At 41.2% G+C, this 17,751-nt stretch overlaps 1 protein-coding gene across 20 annotated transcripts in view; it reads left to right on the top strand.

Moving 5' to 3' along the window:
* Positions 1-17,751, top strand: part of ANKS1B (ankyrin repeat and sterile alpha motif domain containing 1B) — a 330,248-nt gene that overhangs the window by 288,037 nt on the left and 24,460 nt on the right. For all 20 annotated transcript variants that reach the window (XM_083573571.1, XM_083573577.1, XM_083573576.1 and 17 more), the window contains 2 exons: positions 8,388-8,495; positions 12,938-13,117. In XM_083573571.1, coding sequence (XP_083429697.1) covers positions 8,388-8,495; positions 12,938-13,117 — 288 coding nt within the window. The remainder of the gene's footprint in view (positions 1-8,387; positions 8,496-12,937; positions 13,118-17,751) is intronic.

Here is a 17,751-nt window from a genome sequence, read left to right as displayed (position 1 = left end):
ACTATATCTAATGGGGCCTCCTGCTGCCGCTGCACGATTTCTGTTCTCATCCTGAAGCAAAGTTCTTAACCCAAGGTAATATTTCTGGGTTAGCGGAGTCTGTAACCTGAAGCGTATGTAACCTGAAGCATATGTAACCAGAGGTACCACTGTATTTTAATTTGGGCTTTTTCTGATTAAAGATGTTGCTAATTTTGAATTATTGATTAACCTGAGAAATAGCTTTGCTCAGATATAATGAACAAGCAATTGTAAAGTTGTTTTACAACTGAGCACATCTCAGGTTATTTTGGCCAACTTGCAACAAGCTGTAAAGTTTGCAGGGGAGCTCTTGCTGTATTGTTGTTGCTTTGATCAAGCAAGCACAGCTCGGTGCTGCAATTTTTACTTATATTTATAATACAGGCAGCAACTATTTTGCATGGCGGTTCCATTCCTGGCCCCTGTGCACATCGGTGGACTGTGCATAAGCCCATTCTGCCCCCGTTCTGCAGTCTTCCAGGTACAAAAGGACCCATACATTGGCGCTTCCATGTTATTTTGATGCACACAAAATGGTTGCAGCCTATATCACTTACAAATAAAGTTGAAACTGACAAAGAACGGTGGAATACATTTTTAAAGTTGAACAGAGGGGTATCAGTTATAGCATGCAGTATTTTACTACAGAGGAAAGGGGCAGCTGCAATCAAATTTTCCCAGAAAGTATACTGAAATTTCAAAGCACTAATGGAGAACTACATGTAAGAGAAAGGCTTGTCTGGAATCAACAGAAATAAGCTTTACATTGCTTTCCATGTCAATTATTTTGGCTCAAGACTAGCACTTCTGCATCTAAGTCTGCCCTGGTATCTGCTGAAGGCTAAAATGCTAATGGGAATTGGTGGAAACTTTTCTACAGGATTCCAAAACATGAAAAAGGCAATAGTCACAGAGTATGTTACCTAGCTTGGCGAGAACTTGAAAGGCACCTGCTGCCTGGGACAGGAGTTGACATCATCCCAGAAGCGTCAATTAAAACATGAAGCTGTGAAATGGTACTACCTTTTAAAGTGCATCACTGATGTACTTTTCTTGGGAGAGCATGGTCTAGCATTTACTGGTTTATCCCTCTGAATTAGTGATTCAAACAATGGAAACGTTTAAGGACTCATTGAACTGCTCTCCAGGTGGGACTTCAGGAATGTGTGCTAAGTGTAGAGGAGTCACAGAAAAGGAGTGAGTGGCTTCAAGTGCATTATGTCCCCCGACTCACAAAATGAATTTATTGCAGAATGTTCAAATCTTGTGAAACAACACATTTTGCTTGAGAGGCAATCTGCAAAGTACTGTGTAGTAAGAGTAGATTCAACACCAGATTCTTCCCACACTGAACACACATTTCTTTTGAGATACGTACTTTTGAAAGAAATGCAGTATGAGATTCAAGAAATATTTCTCAAGTTTGCAGATTGTAGCAACTAAAAAGGGAGGGGGGATGATCAGTTGATAACTGATACACTGAAAGAGCATGCTATTCCTCTCAGTGATTGTAGAGCTCAAGCCTACAGTAATGGGGCAAATATGCCCCCGCTGCTCTCCAGGCTCCACTTCTGCCTCTTATTCTGGATTACTCTCTGCTACAGACTCTTCCCGCACACTAAAACCTGTTACCTTTTCAGCTTCCAACACCTTCTCCTTCCGGTCTGCTACCTCTTCTCCCTCTGACCACTCGTTGTAGTCCCACCACTAATCCCCTGGCTCTGAGCCTTCTTCCCTTGGGGGTTTCCCAGCTGGTGCCTCTCAGCGCTCCTCTGCATCCAGCCAGTCCATGATAGTCCGTATTGGCATTTGGGACAGTAGCCTTGGCAGTGAGGCCTTTGGAGATGTGATAGCTGCATCCCACTTCCAGGGTGACAGCTCCCCTGCTGTCATGGAGAATGAAGGCCTTGGGAAAGGAGATAGTCAAACTGAGGAAGTGGGAAATGATCCTTTAGAAGGAACCCATTCCTTGGGGTATGAGCAGGGGGATTCTGGTAGAGGGTAATTTGATAATTAGGGACATTGATGATTGGGTATGTGGTGGACATGTGGCTTGTTTGCCTGGCGCACAGACTGTGAATATCACACATCATCTAGATGCTGGGGAGGAGTCTGGAGGTAGTGCATGATGGCACCAGTGGTATAGCGAAATGTAGTTGTGCAATCCAGGAACTGAAATTTAGATTGATAGGTAGGAAGTGCAGGTCCTGTAAGCCAAGACTTCCAAGGCAGCTTTCTTTGAAATGCTACTAGTTCCATGAGCAGGGCCAGCAAGACAGGCAGAGTTGTGTAGTCTCAGTGCTTGGATGTGATGGTGGTGTTGAGAGGAAGGTTTTAGATTTGTTTCTAACACATTCTAGCTGTTTTCCCAGCAGTGAAACTTGTACTGCAGTGCCTTAGATTTCTATTCAGCAGCAAGTCTAACTAATTCCCAGGTGAATGGACATGGGAGTATAGCTTCAGTGTTCCTTCATCTTCTCTGCAGTGTGCATGCTGCATGCATTTACTTTTGCTTAACGGCTCAGCCACATTTATTTTTCAAAATAATGACAGCAATTACACTGTGTAATAGATGCCAGGTTTCAGCCTAGGGCAAATGTTTATGCATGAAATATAGGTTTAGGAAAATAATGTATATACACAAAGTACAGGTGTAATTTTGTTTTTTACATCTCTCTCTTTAGCAAGGGTTGGACTATGCTATTGCTGCAGGCTTCCATTCTGTCAGACCTTGCTGTGACTTGAATTCCCAGTGTTTTATATTGTTCTGCCTATATGACTGTAAATAATTTTTATGTTAAGGTAGTAAAGATGAATTTTATGTTCTCAATACTATAACATCAGGAGGCGATAGCAATAAGTAGCTATATTTTCATTTGTTGATGAATCTTGAAGGAGGTGATTCTAGTCTACTAGAGTCAAATGGAAAGATGGTCTTCAACCTTTTCAGATCCAGGACACACATTCAACTCAAACATGCATTTGGGGACCCACTTCTTAATTTTGTACCATGTATTTGTAGGGTGGTAGTGCTGCTGTTGTGACCTACCATGGATCAGGCCATGACCCAAAAGTGGCTCTCAACTTACAATTTGAAGACTGATGAATACTATAGCATTGTATCTTCTGAAGCCTGAAATACTGTCTGAAAGGTTGCTTGGTACAACCAATAGGCTGATTTGCACATAGCCTGGAAGTCATGAAATACCTCTTGAGCCGATCAATGTGTTCATGTGTTATCTTGCCAGATAAGAGATACCAAAGGGTTGTGAAGATTGTGTAGTGGTGGCAAGATGTATCTGACTTCGTTCCTTAGAAGGGATGGGAAACCAGAGGAGGCATATATCCTGGCAGGTCAGGGTTGTGTCACACAAGCTGATTATAATATACTAAAATCCATATTTAAATGTTATATCTAAACACATCAAGCGAAATGTATTTATTAAAGGAATTTTGTCTCCAACTATTGAACTAGAAAGGGATATGATATCCCCTTGTGATTGGCCCTTTTGTGTGATACTCATAGAAACTAGCAAATGCTATTTAGGTAAAGAGATTAAGGGATTCATGATAGGACAACTGGAGGTCAAAATTATCCTTTTTGCAGATGACATTGGGCACAACTCGGCTAACCCAGTAAGATTGTTGCAAAGGTTAACAAGATTACCCATCCATGTGAACATACATTCATGCAAAATTATAGCAAAACTGAGTTTATAATTTATTATTTAGGTTTTGAACATAACTTCCTTTTGGCTAAATGAAGGAATAAAGTATCCAAGTCATACTTAGAGTAGACCCACTGGAATTAATTGGCTTACTTAATCATTACTGAGGGTTGTGGCCTCTGCCTTAACTGAATGCCACTGTGGTCTCTATCTAAAACGTTTTTAGACCAATCTTAGTCTTGAGCATAGACTACATTAGCCTAAGTCTTACCATGAATAAAATAAAAGTCTCCCTAGATTCATAGCTGAGAATCTTCTGCAGAGCACAGAAGGCTGTCCATGTGAGAAAGCTACCCAACATGTTTGTAAGAGCTAGGAATCACAGAGTAGTGGGTATATTATAGTAATGTTTTAGATGCATAGAAAGCCTTTAATAAATCATAACGTATTCTTTGAATTAAGAGTATTCAGATGTTTGGGTTAAGTAATTCTTTCAGACTTGGTGTCTCTTGTCTGTTAGATGGCACCTGGCTCTCTGTCTCTATCTCGACTTCTCTGTTCCATCTGAATCAAGAGAGGCAGCTGAGGTGTTAGGCCAGTGCATGGAGGCAGTGATGGGTTGTATGTGGGCCAATAAACTGAAGCTGAATCCTGAAAAAGAAGTGTTATGTGTCCCAGGTTCTTGCTTCCAGGAAGCGGGGAGGTGACCAATCCTGGATGGAGTTGCACTCCCCTGGAAGGAGCAGATTTGCTCCTGGATTTGACACTGTCACTGGAGGCTCAAGTGGTCTCGGTGGTTTGGAGTGCCTTTTTTCAGCTCCAGCTGGTTCACCAGCTACAACCCCTTTTGGACCAAGATTACCATTGTACTCCATGCTCTGGTAACTTCCAGACTGAATTATTACAATGCACTTGTATGTGGGACTACCTTTGAAGACGACTTGGAAAATGCAGTTGGTCCAAATTTCAGTGGCCATTTGACTAAGGTTTATTTAAATCTCATACAGCCCATTTTAAAACAGTTGCTCTGGTTGCCAGTTCATTCCTGAGCCCAACTTAAGGTGCTCACATTAGTGTTTAAAGCCTTAAATGCCTCAGGCCCAAAATATCTGAAAGACCACCTCCTTCCCTACAGGCTCTCTTCAGTGCTGAGATTGGCATGGGAGACCGTCTTGGTAGTTCCTTCACCTTCAGACGCTTGCTCGGGTGGTGGGGGGTGGCCCGGGAGAAGGAATTTTCTGTGGTGGCCCCTCTGCACAGAGGTGTGTCTGGCGCCTTCATTATACAGCTTCCAGAGAATGCTGAAGGCGTACCTCATTACCCTGACTTTTGACACATGATGTGCTTATTTTTTAGGAGCCACCTTATTTTTATTTTTATGATATTGTTTTAAACTGTTTTTAGTACTGTGCTCTAATGTTGTAACCCACACTGACACCTTAGGGTGAAGGGTGGGTCAATTAATCATCATCCTCATCATTAACTTTGAAACTAGATTAACTTTGAAACTAGATTATCCAACAAAATACCGTATTTTTCGCTCTATAACACGCACCCGACCATAACACGCACGTAGTTTTTAGAGGAGGAAAATCCGTAGGCATGCCACCCGTAGGCATTTCCTCCATAACACACACAGACATTTCCCCTTACTTTCTAGGAGGGGAAAAGTGAGTGTTATGGTGCAAAAAAATGGTAACTTTTAAAAGAGGGAATAAGTACGGATGCCCCTTATTACCAGCAGTGTTTATTCTAGCTATAGAATTATTAGGAATTATACTTACAAAGGACAACCAGATGAAAGGCATGTCTACAAATCTTAAGCAGAACAAATCAGCTATTTATGCAGATGCCATTGTCCTAATGGTTATTAAGCCAATTAATTACCTAAATAAATTCCTGTAAGTTTTTTTTTAAAGTGTAGATCTTTGTCAGACTACACATTAAACAAAGAAAAATCTGAGTGATTAGGATTAAATATTGAACTCACGTTTCAATGTCTGTTGTATAATTGCAGTGATAAAGAAAACAAAATAAATGAATGAGGAATTGTGCTGACTACAAAGATTAAACAAAGTGGCACTGATTATGCAAACAGTTATGCAAATTGTTGTTTTCATAAAAACTGAGTAAATGGATTAAACTGAGTTCATTCCAGAAAAAAATGGTAGCTACTGTGGAAGCACCCCGAGTCAGTTATTAAAATACGAGCCCCTTGTAATATACATACAAGAGAACTATTTCATGCCACTGGGACAATTAATGTTGGTATTTAGTTCTAAACTTTTGCAGTGGTTGCATGTTTGCTTTCCCCCTAAGTAAATGCTGTGTTGTTGAAATCCTTAAAGTGGTAGAACTGGAACACGCCAATTTAGGTTTTAAAGATACATTGAACCAGTCGTATGATTGCTTTACGATGTAGCATTGCCTGCTGTGTGTGTGTGTGTGTGTGTGTGCGTGTAAAAGTGTCATGGGTGCCAGCACGAAATGGCTGCTATAGGCAACAACAGCAGCAACAACAACAAGGTGACAGTGCACTGACTATGGGCCACTGCAGCATGGCTCTTATCCATGCTATTTCTTTAATATCATAATCTTTGGACTGCATGGGATGAGTTCACTAAGTAGCTTTCCATATCAGCATTGCAGCTGTTTCTGAGGAGGACAACAGACTGGTGAGAGAAGGAACCACATCAGTTCTCCCATGTGATCCAGGACTTTTGGCATGACTCAAATGACACAGAAAGGAACTGTTGCACAACAGCTCTTAGACTGGACTGTGATTCAGCCTTCCAGAATTAGCTCTAGCTCTTTTCTCTGTAGAAAGAGACAACTGCCACAATTTCCTTAGATAGCCAATGGGTTGCCCTCCAGATGTTATTGGACTACAGCTCCCATCAGCCCCAGTCAGCATGGCCAATCATCAGGAATGATGGGAGTTATAGTCCAATGCCACATTGGTTACACCTTGTCTAACTTGTCAGGTTGTATGCATGGGTTGGTGGATGTCTGTTTTATTTATTTTTAATGTGTGGCTCTTGTTATCCAGGGAATGCACAAAGTAGTGAAGCCAGGATTATGATGAAAGGACAGTCTGTTTTAAAGTGTATTTTTGTTTTCTATATAATTTAGAGAAAAAAATTCCAGACAGAAAAATAGTCTAACTTAATGCCAGTCTAACTAGAACAATGTGTGCTTTTCAGTATCAGCAATAATCAACAGACTTGTCAGACTATGTGTGCTCCATACCCCACCATACACACATCTGTCAACTTTAAGAAACTTTCAACAGAGTATCATTATTGCATTGTATCAATTTATAACACTATCTACTGAAGTTAAACACTGTAATACAATTACTTAGTCTAATGCATAGTAGCCTACATATATATTTACAGAGAATTTTTGCACACATGCCATTTTTGAAAATATTGTAACTGTCTTATACCAAGTTGTAATTGAAAAGCAGAGATAGAATTGTAGTATTTAGTAGTGCATGTCACATTCGTTAGTGAAATTGGACACAATTTATTGATGCACTATACTAAAATTTAACCTGTGCAATGGGTTTTTCTTTAGTAACAAAGAAGTGGTGTAACGCAGATCATTTATCACAGCACAGCTGCAAAAAAATTGTTTTAGGAATAAGCACCAAAAATTGACAGCACAGTGTAATTCATAGTTGCCTTGCTGGGGCGGGTGTGAATGTGTCAGATATTTTCTCTATAGAATGATCTGCCTTCATAATTAAAGTGGTTCAGTGTTCTGGATAATAATATGTATATCAGATGAGCATTGGCAATAAAAACATACCAAATACGCAACAAATGATTCCGCCTGATGTTTAGATACCATATGCCACCATCAGACTCTTCTACAATACACTTCCAGCAGTGACTTGCACTGTGTCAGCTCTGTTTCACAGTTTAGAGTAGTTGCAATATATATTTAGCCCATCCAAATTGTTCCTATTGAAGAAAGGGGCCCGGATAACTGGTTTTTTACCCCTCTGCCACTATTCCTTCTACAGCTAGATGAGATTTGTTGGTGCAGAAACAACACTGCAAGAGCATGTATCTGCACAAATAATTTTGCATCTATTGGATGCACATGCAATGCACACTGGCCCCTACTTTCCACAGCAAGTCCATGTTTAGTCTCTTTCCTCTAGCCTGAAGTTCTTAAAGGATGCTATGACTAGAGGGCCACAGCAGCAAATAGTGTGTATGTCAAAAGGAGTGTACTTTGCAAGGAACATTTCTTGCCTTCCTGCTTCAACCCTAACAAGACAAACCAGGAGTTTGGGTTATTTTTTATTCTCTATGTATTTTATTACATTCCATTTGAGTTTTTTTTTTTTTGTGATTCTCTGTCTTCCCTGTTTGCTGCTCTCTCCTTCCTGCTCCTCTGCCCTTCTGACATGGCACATCTCTCTACTGCTGGCCTTTTGGCTTGTTCTGTAGCATTACCTCTCACTACTTTGGATTCTTTCTGGCATTCCTTCCAGCCTACTTTCCAACCAAACTCTCTATTATTAATAGTATCATTATATGCCTCTCCACACATTATTTTTCTGCACCTCAGCATCATGGACAATATTCTGATGAATAGTTACATAGCTGCATTTTCTTGGCAGGTTCTTCAGTCATTCATTATTTTAAAAATTTCTTTGTTTATCAGCTTCCTTTTACTTTTCAGGTTTTAAAAATCAGTTTGCTTGGCCATCGAAAACGCATTTTGGCCTCACTGGGAGACAGGCTTCACGAAGATCCACCTCAGAAACCACCAAGATCTATAACCCTCAGGGTAAGTTCCAGAAAATATGTCTTGTATTCCCTCAAACACATATTGTAAAAGGCCTATAAAATCTTCAAACACAAAGAATGATTATTTAGCAACTACCCATACGAACTGAGATTTATAGCTCTCTTCTTTTTTTGTATTTTTATAAGGCTCTCTAATTTGTTTGACCAGCATGGTTTACTTGAGGGATTTTTATTTTATTTTTGTGATTTTGCTTGAGAAAAAACACACACTGTGTATTTAACAGAATCAACAGATATTCTTGTTCAACTACTTAATGTAATTAATGTTCATATCTTACTTAATTAGTGTGTCTGTCTGAATTTTCTGCACAAAACAGTCTATAAATTGTTGGATTTTCTAGGCTTTTTAATTTCCACATTTTTTCTTGGCATATGATGTTAGGGGGGGCAGTATCTCTGGTGGAGGACACATCGTGCTCCTTCTCGAGTAGTTTGTCCACCTTTGCTCCCCACCCTGCAACTCAGCTCTCACCTGTGGCTCCTAGAAGCTGACAGTGGCCACACTCCAGGAAACTTTGGCTGGCTAAACCAGGTGAGAGTAGTCTATGGGTCTTAAACCCTCAGTGAGTCAGGTGAGTTAGGCACTTGTCTATCCACTGCATGTAAAGACAGACTCCGGCAGTTTGAGTGGACAAGACCAATAGCGGGTCCAATGCTCAAGAAGGCAGTTTCAGCATGTGCTGTTGAGGGAAATGAGGGGCAAATGGAACTCATCAACCTGGGAAGGTAGCCCATCTAGGAGAAGGAAAACTGATCCTAAACATCTGATGCCTTGGGACTATACACATTCCTGAGAAAGGTTTTGGAAGTAAACCCTGAGGAATAATCCATACTCACTGAACAAACTCTACTGAATTGCCCCAGAGACAGCATTGAAGCAAGGTGGAACTACATCAAAGAGGCATCCTACTACTACTAATACTAATACTAATACTAATACTAATACTAATACTAATTTATTATTTATATCACGCCCATCTGGCCGGATCCCCCCAGCCACTCTGGGTGGCCTCCAACAAAATACTAAAATACAGTAATCCATCAAACATTAAAGGCTTCCCTAAACAAGGCTGCCTTCAGATGTCTTCTAAAAGTCTGGTAGTTGTTCTCTTTGACATCTGATGGGAGGGTGTTCCACAGGGCGGGTGCCACTACCGAGAAGGCCCTCTGCCTGGTCCCCTGTAACTTGGCTTCTCTCAGTGAGGGAACCGCCAGAAGGCCCTCGGCGCTGGACCTCAGTGTCCAAGTAGAACGATGAGGGTGGAAACGCTCCTTCAGGTATACTGGACCAAGGCCATTTAGGGCTTTAAAGGTCAGCACCAACACTTTGAATTGTGCTCAGAAACATACTGGGAGCCAATGTAGGTCTTTCAAGACTGGTGTTATGTGGTCTCGGCAGCCGCTCCCAGTCACCAGTCTAGCTGCCGCATTCTGGATTGGTTGTAGTTTCCGGGTCACCTTCAAAGGTAGCCCCACATAGAGTGCATTGCAGTAGTCCAAGCGAGCGATAACCAGAGCATGCACCACTCTGGTGAGACAGTCCATGGGCAGATAGGGTCTCAGCCTGCGTACCAGATGGAGCTGGTAAGCAGCTGCCCTGGACACAGAATTGACCTGTGCCTCCATGGACAGCTGCGAGTCCAAAATGACTCCCAGGCTGCGCACCTGGTCCTTCAGAGGCACAGTTACCCCATTCAGGACCAGGGAGTCCTCCACACCTGCCCACCTCTTGTTCCCCAAAAACAGTACTTCTGTCTTGTCAGGATTCAAGCTCAATCTGTTAGCTGCCATCCACCCTCCAACCACCTCCAGACACTCACACAGGACCTTCACCTCCTTCACTGGTTCTGATTTGAAAAAGAGGTAGAGCTGGGTATCATCCGCATACTGATGAACACCCAGCCCAAACCCCTTGATGATCTTTCCCAGCGGCTGCATATAGATGTTGAAAAGCATGGGGGAGAGGACAAAACCATGAGGTACCCCACAAATGAGAGCCCAGGGGTCTGAACACTTATCCCCCATCACCACTTTCTGAACACAGCCCAGGAGGAAGGAGAGGAACCACTGTATGACAGTGCCCCCAGCTCCCAGCCCCTCTTGCACTGTAGATTGCTTACTATATTGCTAGGAACTGTCTATTTTTAAATGGAAATTTGGAGGAATGCAGATGTAATTTTCATTACTGTCCCTTTTGAGATAGACAAAGGGAGCAGTGCATTGTAAATTGTAAGCAACTATCTTTTTCTCTCACACAGACACCTTACTCAATTCCACTTATGAAAACATTCATATGGACACTCTCACTCTCATTGCTGGCATATCACACCTGGCTTCTGGGAGAGAAACTATAGCTGCTTGAAAGACTGTGTTACTGAAAGTGTCACTGAGCTCATGGTATTTTCCCTTTGGAGAATTGCTCAAATATAGGGCATTTTTAGCTGCTGTTTCCTGGCACAGTGTACTTCAAGAATGCTAAAATATAAATAGGGAGCATGAAGTGGTTGTAGGCTATGATCCAAGCAAAAGACTAGATATTTTTACAGAGGTGTCATCTTTCAGTTTTTAGGAATGAAGCCTATAGCTGTTATTTAAGTGAACTTCAGAAGATAAACTTGAGAACAGAAAAGGGAAATGGGTAAAAACAAGTGAGCTGTTCAGTAAAATGTGGCAATGTGGAGTGCTCCAGGGTTCAAGCCAGCCATGTTCTTTTTCAAGAGACTCCATGTTTTCCAGCTTTCCATGTTTTCTCGCCTTCTCAATAGTAGGTCAGCATTCTGTACCCACTGAACAGCCCAACTCATTGGGCTATTTTAGGGGAATTATTTTTCCTAAAGGGTTGGTTGGTTTTTTGTGGGGGTTTTTTGTACTTCAGCAAGCATTTTCCTCCCTCCAAGCCTGCTGATACTATTCTCTTGTGTGTCAATCAGGGGTGGGAGACTGGACCTGGCTGATGGGTTGTATCTTTCATTCCTCCACCCCCAGTTCCATGGGCTAACTTTTAAAAGTTGGGTGAGGCTGCCCACTTGTCAATCACCTGTTGTCATTATTATGTCAGGTGACAACTTGAAAGGGGCTTGCCTTTGAAGTCCATGTACAAGCATTTTGTATTGATACTGCTTCAAAGAGACTTCAAATTAAAGGCAGGCACACCTTTACCTGCCTGACACCTGACATCACATATTATTATTAATAATTTATTAATCACCCTTTACACAACAGTCTAGTGTGTGTTTGTGTGTGTGTGTGTGTGTGTGTGTGTGTGTGTACGTCCAGGGGTCCTTTACCTTACACACACACACACTGTTTAAAAAAAATCAGTTAAAAACTCAAAAACAGCAGGCACATTTAAAACAATAAAAATAGATACTTGTGGCAAAACCCATTTATCAGAGAGATGTATAATTCTGTCAGCAGAGTGCAGAATGGATGAGAGTCAACCAAGGTGAGACAACAGAAGGCCAGAGAGAATAAGACTGTCATAATCAAGGCGTCAGGGGACACGGGTGGCGCTGTGGGTAAAACCTCAGTGCCTAGGACTTGCTGATTGTAAGGTCGGCGGTTCAAATCCCCGCGGCAGGGTGAGCTCCCGTCGTTCGGTCCCAGCTCCTGCCCACCTAGCAATTCGAAAGCACCCTTAAGTGCAAGTAGATAAATAGGTGCCGCTTTATAGCGGGAAGGTAACGGCGTTTCCGTATGCGGCGCTGGTGCCGGCTCGCCAGCTGCAGCTTTGTCACGCTGGCCACGTGACCTGGAAGTGTCTTCGGACAGTGCCGGCTCCCGGCCTCTTAAGCAAGATGAGCACGCAACCCTAGAGTCGGACACGACTGGCCCGTACAGGCCGGGGTACCTTTACCTTTACCTAATCAAGGCAAGATACGGGGATGAACAAGAGTTTTCTTGTCCCTCCTTATCTCTCCATGCTTATGTCCTGCCACACTCCTTCCTGTCACTTGTCCAGCTCTTCTACCCTCAGCTGTCCAAAGGTCTCCTGCCATCTGAAATAATTCCAACCATTTCCTCTTTCTGCCCCTCATGCCTGGAACTGCCTCCCCAAATGGTTCTGTGTGACTACCTTCCTTAAAGCCTGTAAGTCCCTCCTCAAAATTCAGCATTTCCAGGATCATATCACTAGTTACTATGCCTTAGCGTAATGAAACCAAATATTTATATTCTTCCATTGCCCCCATTGCCCCAACTTTGTTCTTTTTCTCTATTTTAGAGTGTGATCTATTGATGTAGGAACCTGTCATACCTTATACCCGTAAAGCACCATATACATAGATGGTATATACATTATATATATGTCCAGCACTTGAAACACTGTGTTACTAGCTCTTGTAGTTGCAGTTCATACACTTTTAGCTTCAGTGCAGGAAAGTCTGTTTATTTCATGCTGTTACTTTCTCTAATTATGTGCAGGAACCCAGCGGTAACCACACTCCTCCTCAGTTGTCTCCCTCACTCAGCCAAAGCACTTACACTACTGGTGGCTCCCTGGACGTTCCACACATTATCATGCAGGGGGATGCAAGGAGGAGAAGAAATGACAGCTATTTTGATGATATTCCTCGGTCAAAACTGGAGAGACAGATGGCACAGGTAATGTTGGGAAACCTTTCCTGTTAAAATTTAATATCATTAGGGTTGTATGTTCACTTCTCTAAAATTTGAGAAGGTATACCTTTAAAAATAAGAGTATATCTTTTTGTGAATGTTAGTATGTTTTGGAAGCTTCAACTAAATTGGTTTGCATTTATTTTGTAACTCTTTTATCCTGCTCTATAAACACACATTTTAAAATCTATGCTCTAGAGAGACTTTATATTCTGTAAACTAGTTTATTTGTATGCTAACAGGACTGGGAGATGTGAATAGCGTTGAGATGTGAAATCGAAATATTCTGTTTGTGTTTGAAGAAGATAAGGTTTTAATGACTGATTTTTTTTGTCTCCTAAGAGTGAATGATACCAGCAAGATGCCTTATTGCTAGGATTTGGTTGTAGAAACAATGTTGAACACATTACTTTTTTTAATGAAAGGCAGCTAAAGTCGAATTCCTTAGCAGCCACATTTTTTATAGATCTTCCAGGGTGTATTCTCACAATTATTTCCCTGCATTTAGTGTTAAATGGAATCATATTGCTACATTCAAAATAGTTTTGGCTGACTGTAGAATGAGTTCGTTTTGCTCTGTGTAACTGAAGTGAGTTGTGGAATCATGAATTGATGCCACGGTACATTCCGCACATACATAGGGCAGCCTAGGAGTGTCCTCTTTGAGCATGCTTTGATACCAAGTATATGGCAATATCCCTGTCTCCTTGCTGAGACAGATACCTTCAAGCATGGGAAGTCTGAGAGTTCAGCTTCCTATGTAACTATGTAAGTCAAGTTCCTATGTAAGTCAAGCCTATGTAACGCCTCAGCATCCATCATAAACCAAGGGCAAAAGCCACCTCGTAGTTGAGTGGCTGCTAATGTACTTATGATACCTAGTTTTAGTAGTTAGTATTGCCCTTCAGTAATTTTATTGCATGCTTATTAAGGAATTTCTGAAAGTTGCTTATTATCTCTGAAAATCACTCTCATCAATAATGGCCCATTTCTTATTTTTGGCCCCACAAGGGATAATTCTATGTAAGCTGCAAATGAAGCCACTTTGCCTTCCCATCTAATTATGGATATTCTTTCTTATTCAGATTTTGACAGAAATACATTTCATAGCTTTTTGACAGAAATTGGATGGTGTGTGCTCACATTTGGTTTTGATTTTTGCTGACATTATAGCAATTCAAGGGATTTGCTGAAACTGTTATTTTTACAATTAGATTTCAATCATTCTTAAAAGGGCTTTTGAGTACAGTGGTACCTCGGGTTACAAACACCTCGGGTTACAAACACTTCAGGTTACAAACTCCACTAACCTGGAAGTAGTACCTTGGGTTAAGAACTTTGCCCCAGGTTGAGAACGAAAATCGCGCGGGGGCGGCATGGCGGCAGCAGGAGGCCCCATTAGCTAAAGTGGTACCTTAGATTAAGAACAGTTTCAGGTTAAGAACAGACCCCTGGAACAAATTGAGTTTGTAACCTGAGGTACCACTGTATTGTATATTTAGATATTTTATGTTGGCGCTGTTGAAATATTTCCTGTCTTTACTTAATGAACACCATAATAGTGCTGCAGACATTACACTAAACCAGAACTGACTAACCTATGGCCTTTGGTGTATAACTCCCATCACCGTGACCATGGAGCATGCTGGTTGGGGCTGATGGAAACTGGAGACCAATAGAATCTGAAGGCCACAATTATGTTCCACCACCACAACCACATTCAGCACCCTTTAAAAATGGAATGCCACTTACCCTCAATACATTCTACCACAAATGAATAATCCACTGTCTACCTTAAATATAGCATATGCTTGACCAAAAAGATATGCCATATTTCATTCTAAAGGTCAGCGTAGCTGAACTTCTGTCAGTGAAAGTGCTGTGGGTGATATGTGCTGTTCTTTGATGGTGCACAGGACTTAAGGCCAGATCATAAACCATGTTGTAATGCATCACTGTACGCATCAGAGACCAAACTCTGAATTGCACCCAAAACAGATGGAAGGCCAGTTGAGTTCATGAAGCATGTTAGTGACAAGAAAGTTTCACTCCACTGAGCAGGCATTCTGCCCTGATAGAGGCACCCAAGTGCCTGGCATAGCCATAAGTACAGATTGATTATTTCAGCAGTTCAACCAGGACGAAGGGGGGATGTTTAATGCCCATATTGCAATCTTTTAAAAATCTAACAGCAACATAAAAAGGAAACGTGTGGTTCCCTCTTGAAAAATCCAAGGGCAGCTGATAAGTACTATTTGCTGAGTTGAACATTTAAATACAAATGTTAATATGTGGTTTTAAACAGCTGAATTATGGTAGGTTTTCTGCTAACCTATTATTGGAAGGAATTGGGGAGTCCTCCTTGGTATGCAAGATAGCTTTGATAAAGAAGAGCAGAGTAACAAAACACCACTTACTATAAAAGAACTTCTCTGCAGGTTGCAAAGATTGAATGTCGGAATAGGCAATGCCAGATTTATTGTCACTGCGTAGCTTGATATATGCACATCGTGTCACTGAGTATCTCATCCTTCACTGTTGCCGCTTCTAGTCCCTTATACCCTCTTCAAGTCCTTCTCTCATTTCTGCATATTTGAAAATATAAAACTCCCCAAAGATATATAAATTTCCTTTCTAGAAGTTGTCTCAATTTCATTCTTGAATTATCTCTCTCATACCTTCTATGATAAACATGCAAGGATGAAACTGAGGTTATAATTCCATAATATACTCAGCCTACTTCCTTCAAAGCAGTTCCACTGATTTTGTCCATAAAATGCATGTCACAGCCCATTAACATTTCTTTAGAAGTCTGTTGGGCTTCCATTTACATTTGTATTTAATATGTGATCTCTTTATAGTTATGCAAATTCACTTCCTCTGTTCTGACCCTTCCTGTAGGCAGGGTGTGTACACGCTCCTGTTTAATCTGCATCCAGTGTATTCCCATTGCTGGCTTTGGAAGTAGTGTACACATCTTAGCCACAATCCATATCTATCCTGACGTTTCTTAGGAAATACTGTATTTTTATATGTTCCCCCCCAAAAAAGTAGCTTTGATCCCTGTTGAGAAAAAGAATGACCTAGCTGTGATTTAAGTCAGTAAGGTGTACACAGCCCCAAACTCTGGTAACATTTTCGTGCCCACTGACTTCTAAGTGGGAAAATCTGGGCAAATTTGATGTGTCTAACTCTGCTTGGAGTATTTTTTTGAGCTGATTTCCTACTCTATACAATCTGGACTCATATTTTCAACCTCTGATTGTGAAGTTGTTTATACTCTTTTTTCATACCTGCTTTTCCAAGGGAGGGTACTTGACCAAAAACGTTTGACATATCAGCCACCTGTTCTAGATTCATTCTGAAGATGAAAGGCTGTTAAGGTTGAGAAGGTTATAGTGACATTATTAGCAAAAAAGGAAGTGGTTAGTCAGCAGAAGTTTTCATTTCACTGTACATGTTTGGCACATTAGAACTGAAATCGCTAGGATAAATCCTGCTTTGAGAGATGAGCACCAAGACTGACTTTTTTAAAAGATTAGACAGGGCTGAAAAACCCGCACAGTAACTGACAGCAGGAACCTGAAGCAATTGCCCCTGAAAAAAGCACAACTTTTGTTCAGCTAGATGGAAATTAATTTGAAAGCAGTTTGCAATAGTTTTAGGGCTGTCTGCATGTACCAGCTCATCTCAACCTTAGGGCAAACTTGTTCAAATAGAGAATTCCATCTTGGTGAATGAAGTGTGAGGAAGAAACTAGATTCAGGCAAATGTAGCCATCTTTCTGTTCTTTTTTCATCACATACAATGATGTGTTGTGAGTCTTGAAATGACTGGAGCAGCCACAGGCCTTTCATATCATGGATGTGAACATTTGGGCCCAAGAAAGACGTAGTCTAGTATCCTTAAAAGACACTTTTTATAACCAAAGTGCATCTTACAGGAGTGAGTTTTACTCAGAGTGGACCCACTGAAATGAATGGGCCTAACATGGTTATGTTCATTAATTTCATTGGGTCTAAATTTGGTTGAATACTACACTATGTCTTTGCCTCTTGAAGGTGTCAGGGTGTAGGCATGGGTGTTATACACTATACTAAAATGCACAAGAATAATGATGTGGTTTCCCCCCCCCCCCATTGCTTTAGCAGTCTAGAAAGGAAGGCTTCTTTGTAATTTACAGGATCTTTTATTTTAATGGCTATCTTAGTTGTCAGTTTGAACCTCAGAAGATCACATCCTTCCATAAAAACAAACTGAAGCAGCAGCTGATAGTGGAGAAAATTTCCTTAAAGTTTATTTGTTTGGGCTTTCCTCTCTATCCCATGGGGATGGAACACAACTGACACAATCTGACAATAACCTCATTATTGTTTGGCATGGAATGCTACTCTTTTTAAATACTTGCTGATACTTGCTGGGATAGTTCCATAGCATCTATATACCATTTCCTCACATAAATGGATTCTTCAGACTCCTGTAAAACATTGAGTTTCTCCAGGATAGGTTTGATGATCTGTCATACTATAATGTTCAAAGACCTCTAGAAGCCTCAGCACCCAGCTGCAGTTCATCAGATTCTCACAGCTCTGTTACACTCAGGTTGCAAGTGAAATGGA

This window comes from Podarcis filfolensis (genome assembly GCF_964270895.1).
Source record: "Podarcis filfolensis genome assembly, chromosome: 10".
NCBI lineage: Eukaryota > Metazoa > Chordata > Lepidosauria > Squamata > Lacertidae > Podarcis > Podarcis filfolensis.
The sequence above is the reverse complement of the archived record's forward strand: the minus strand, read 5'-3'. Positions and strand labels throughout refer to the sequence as shown.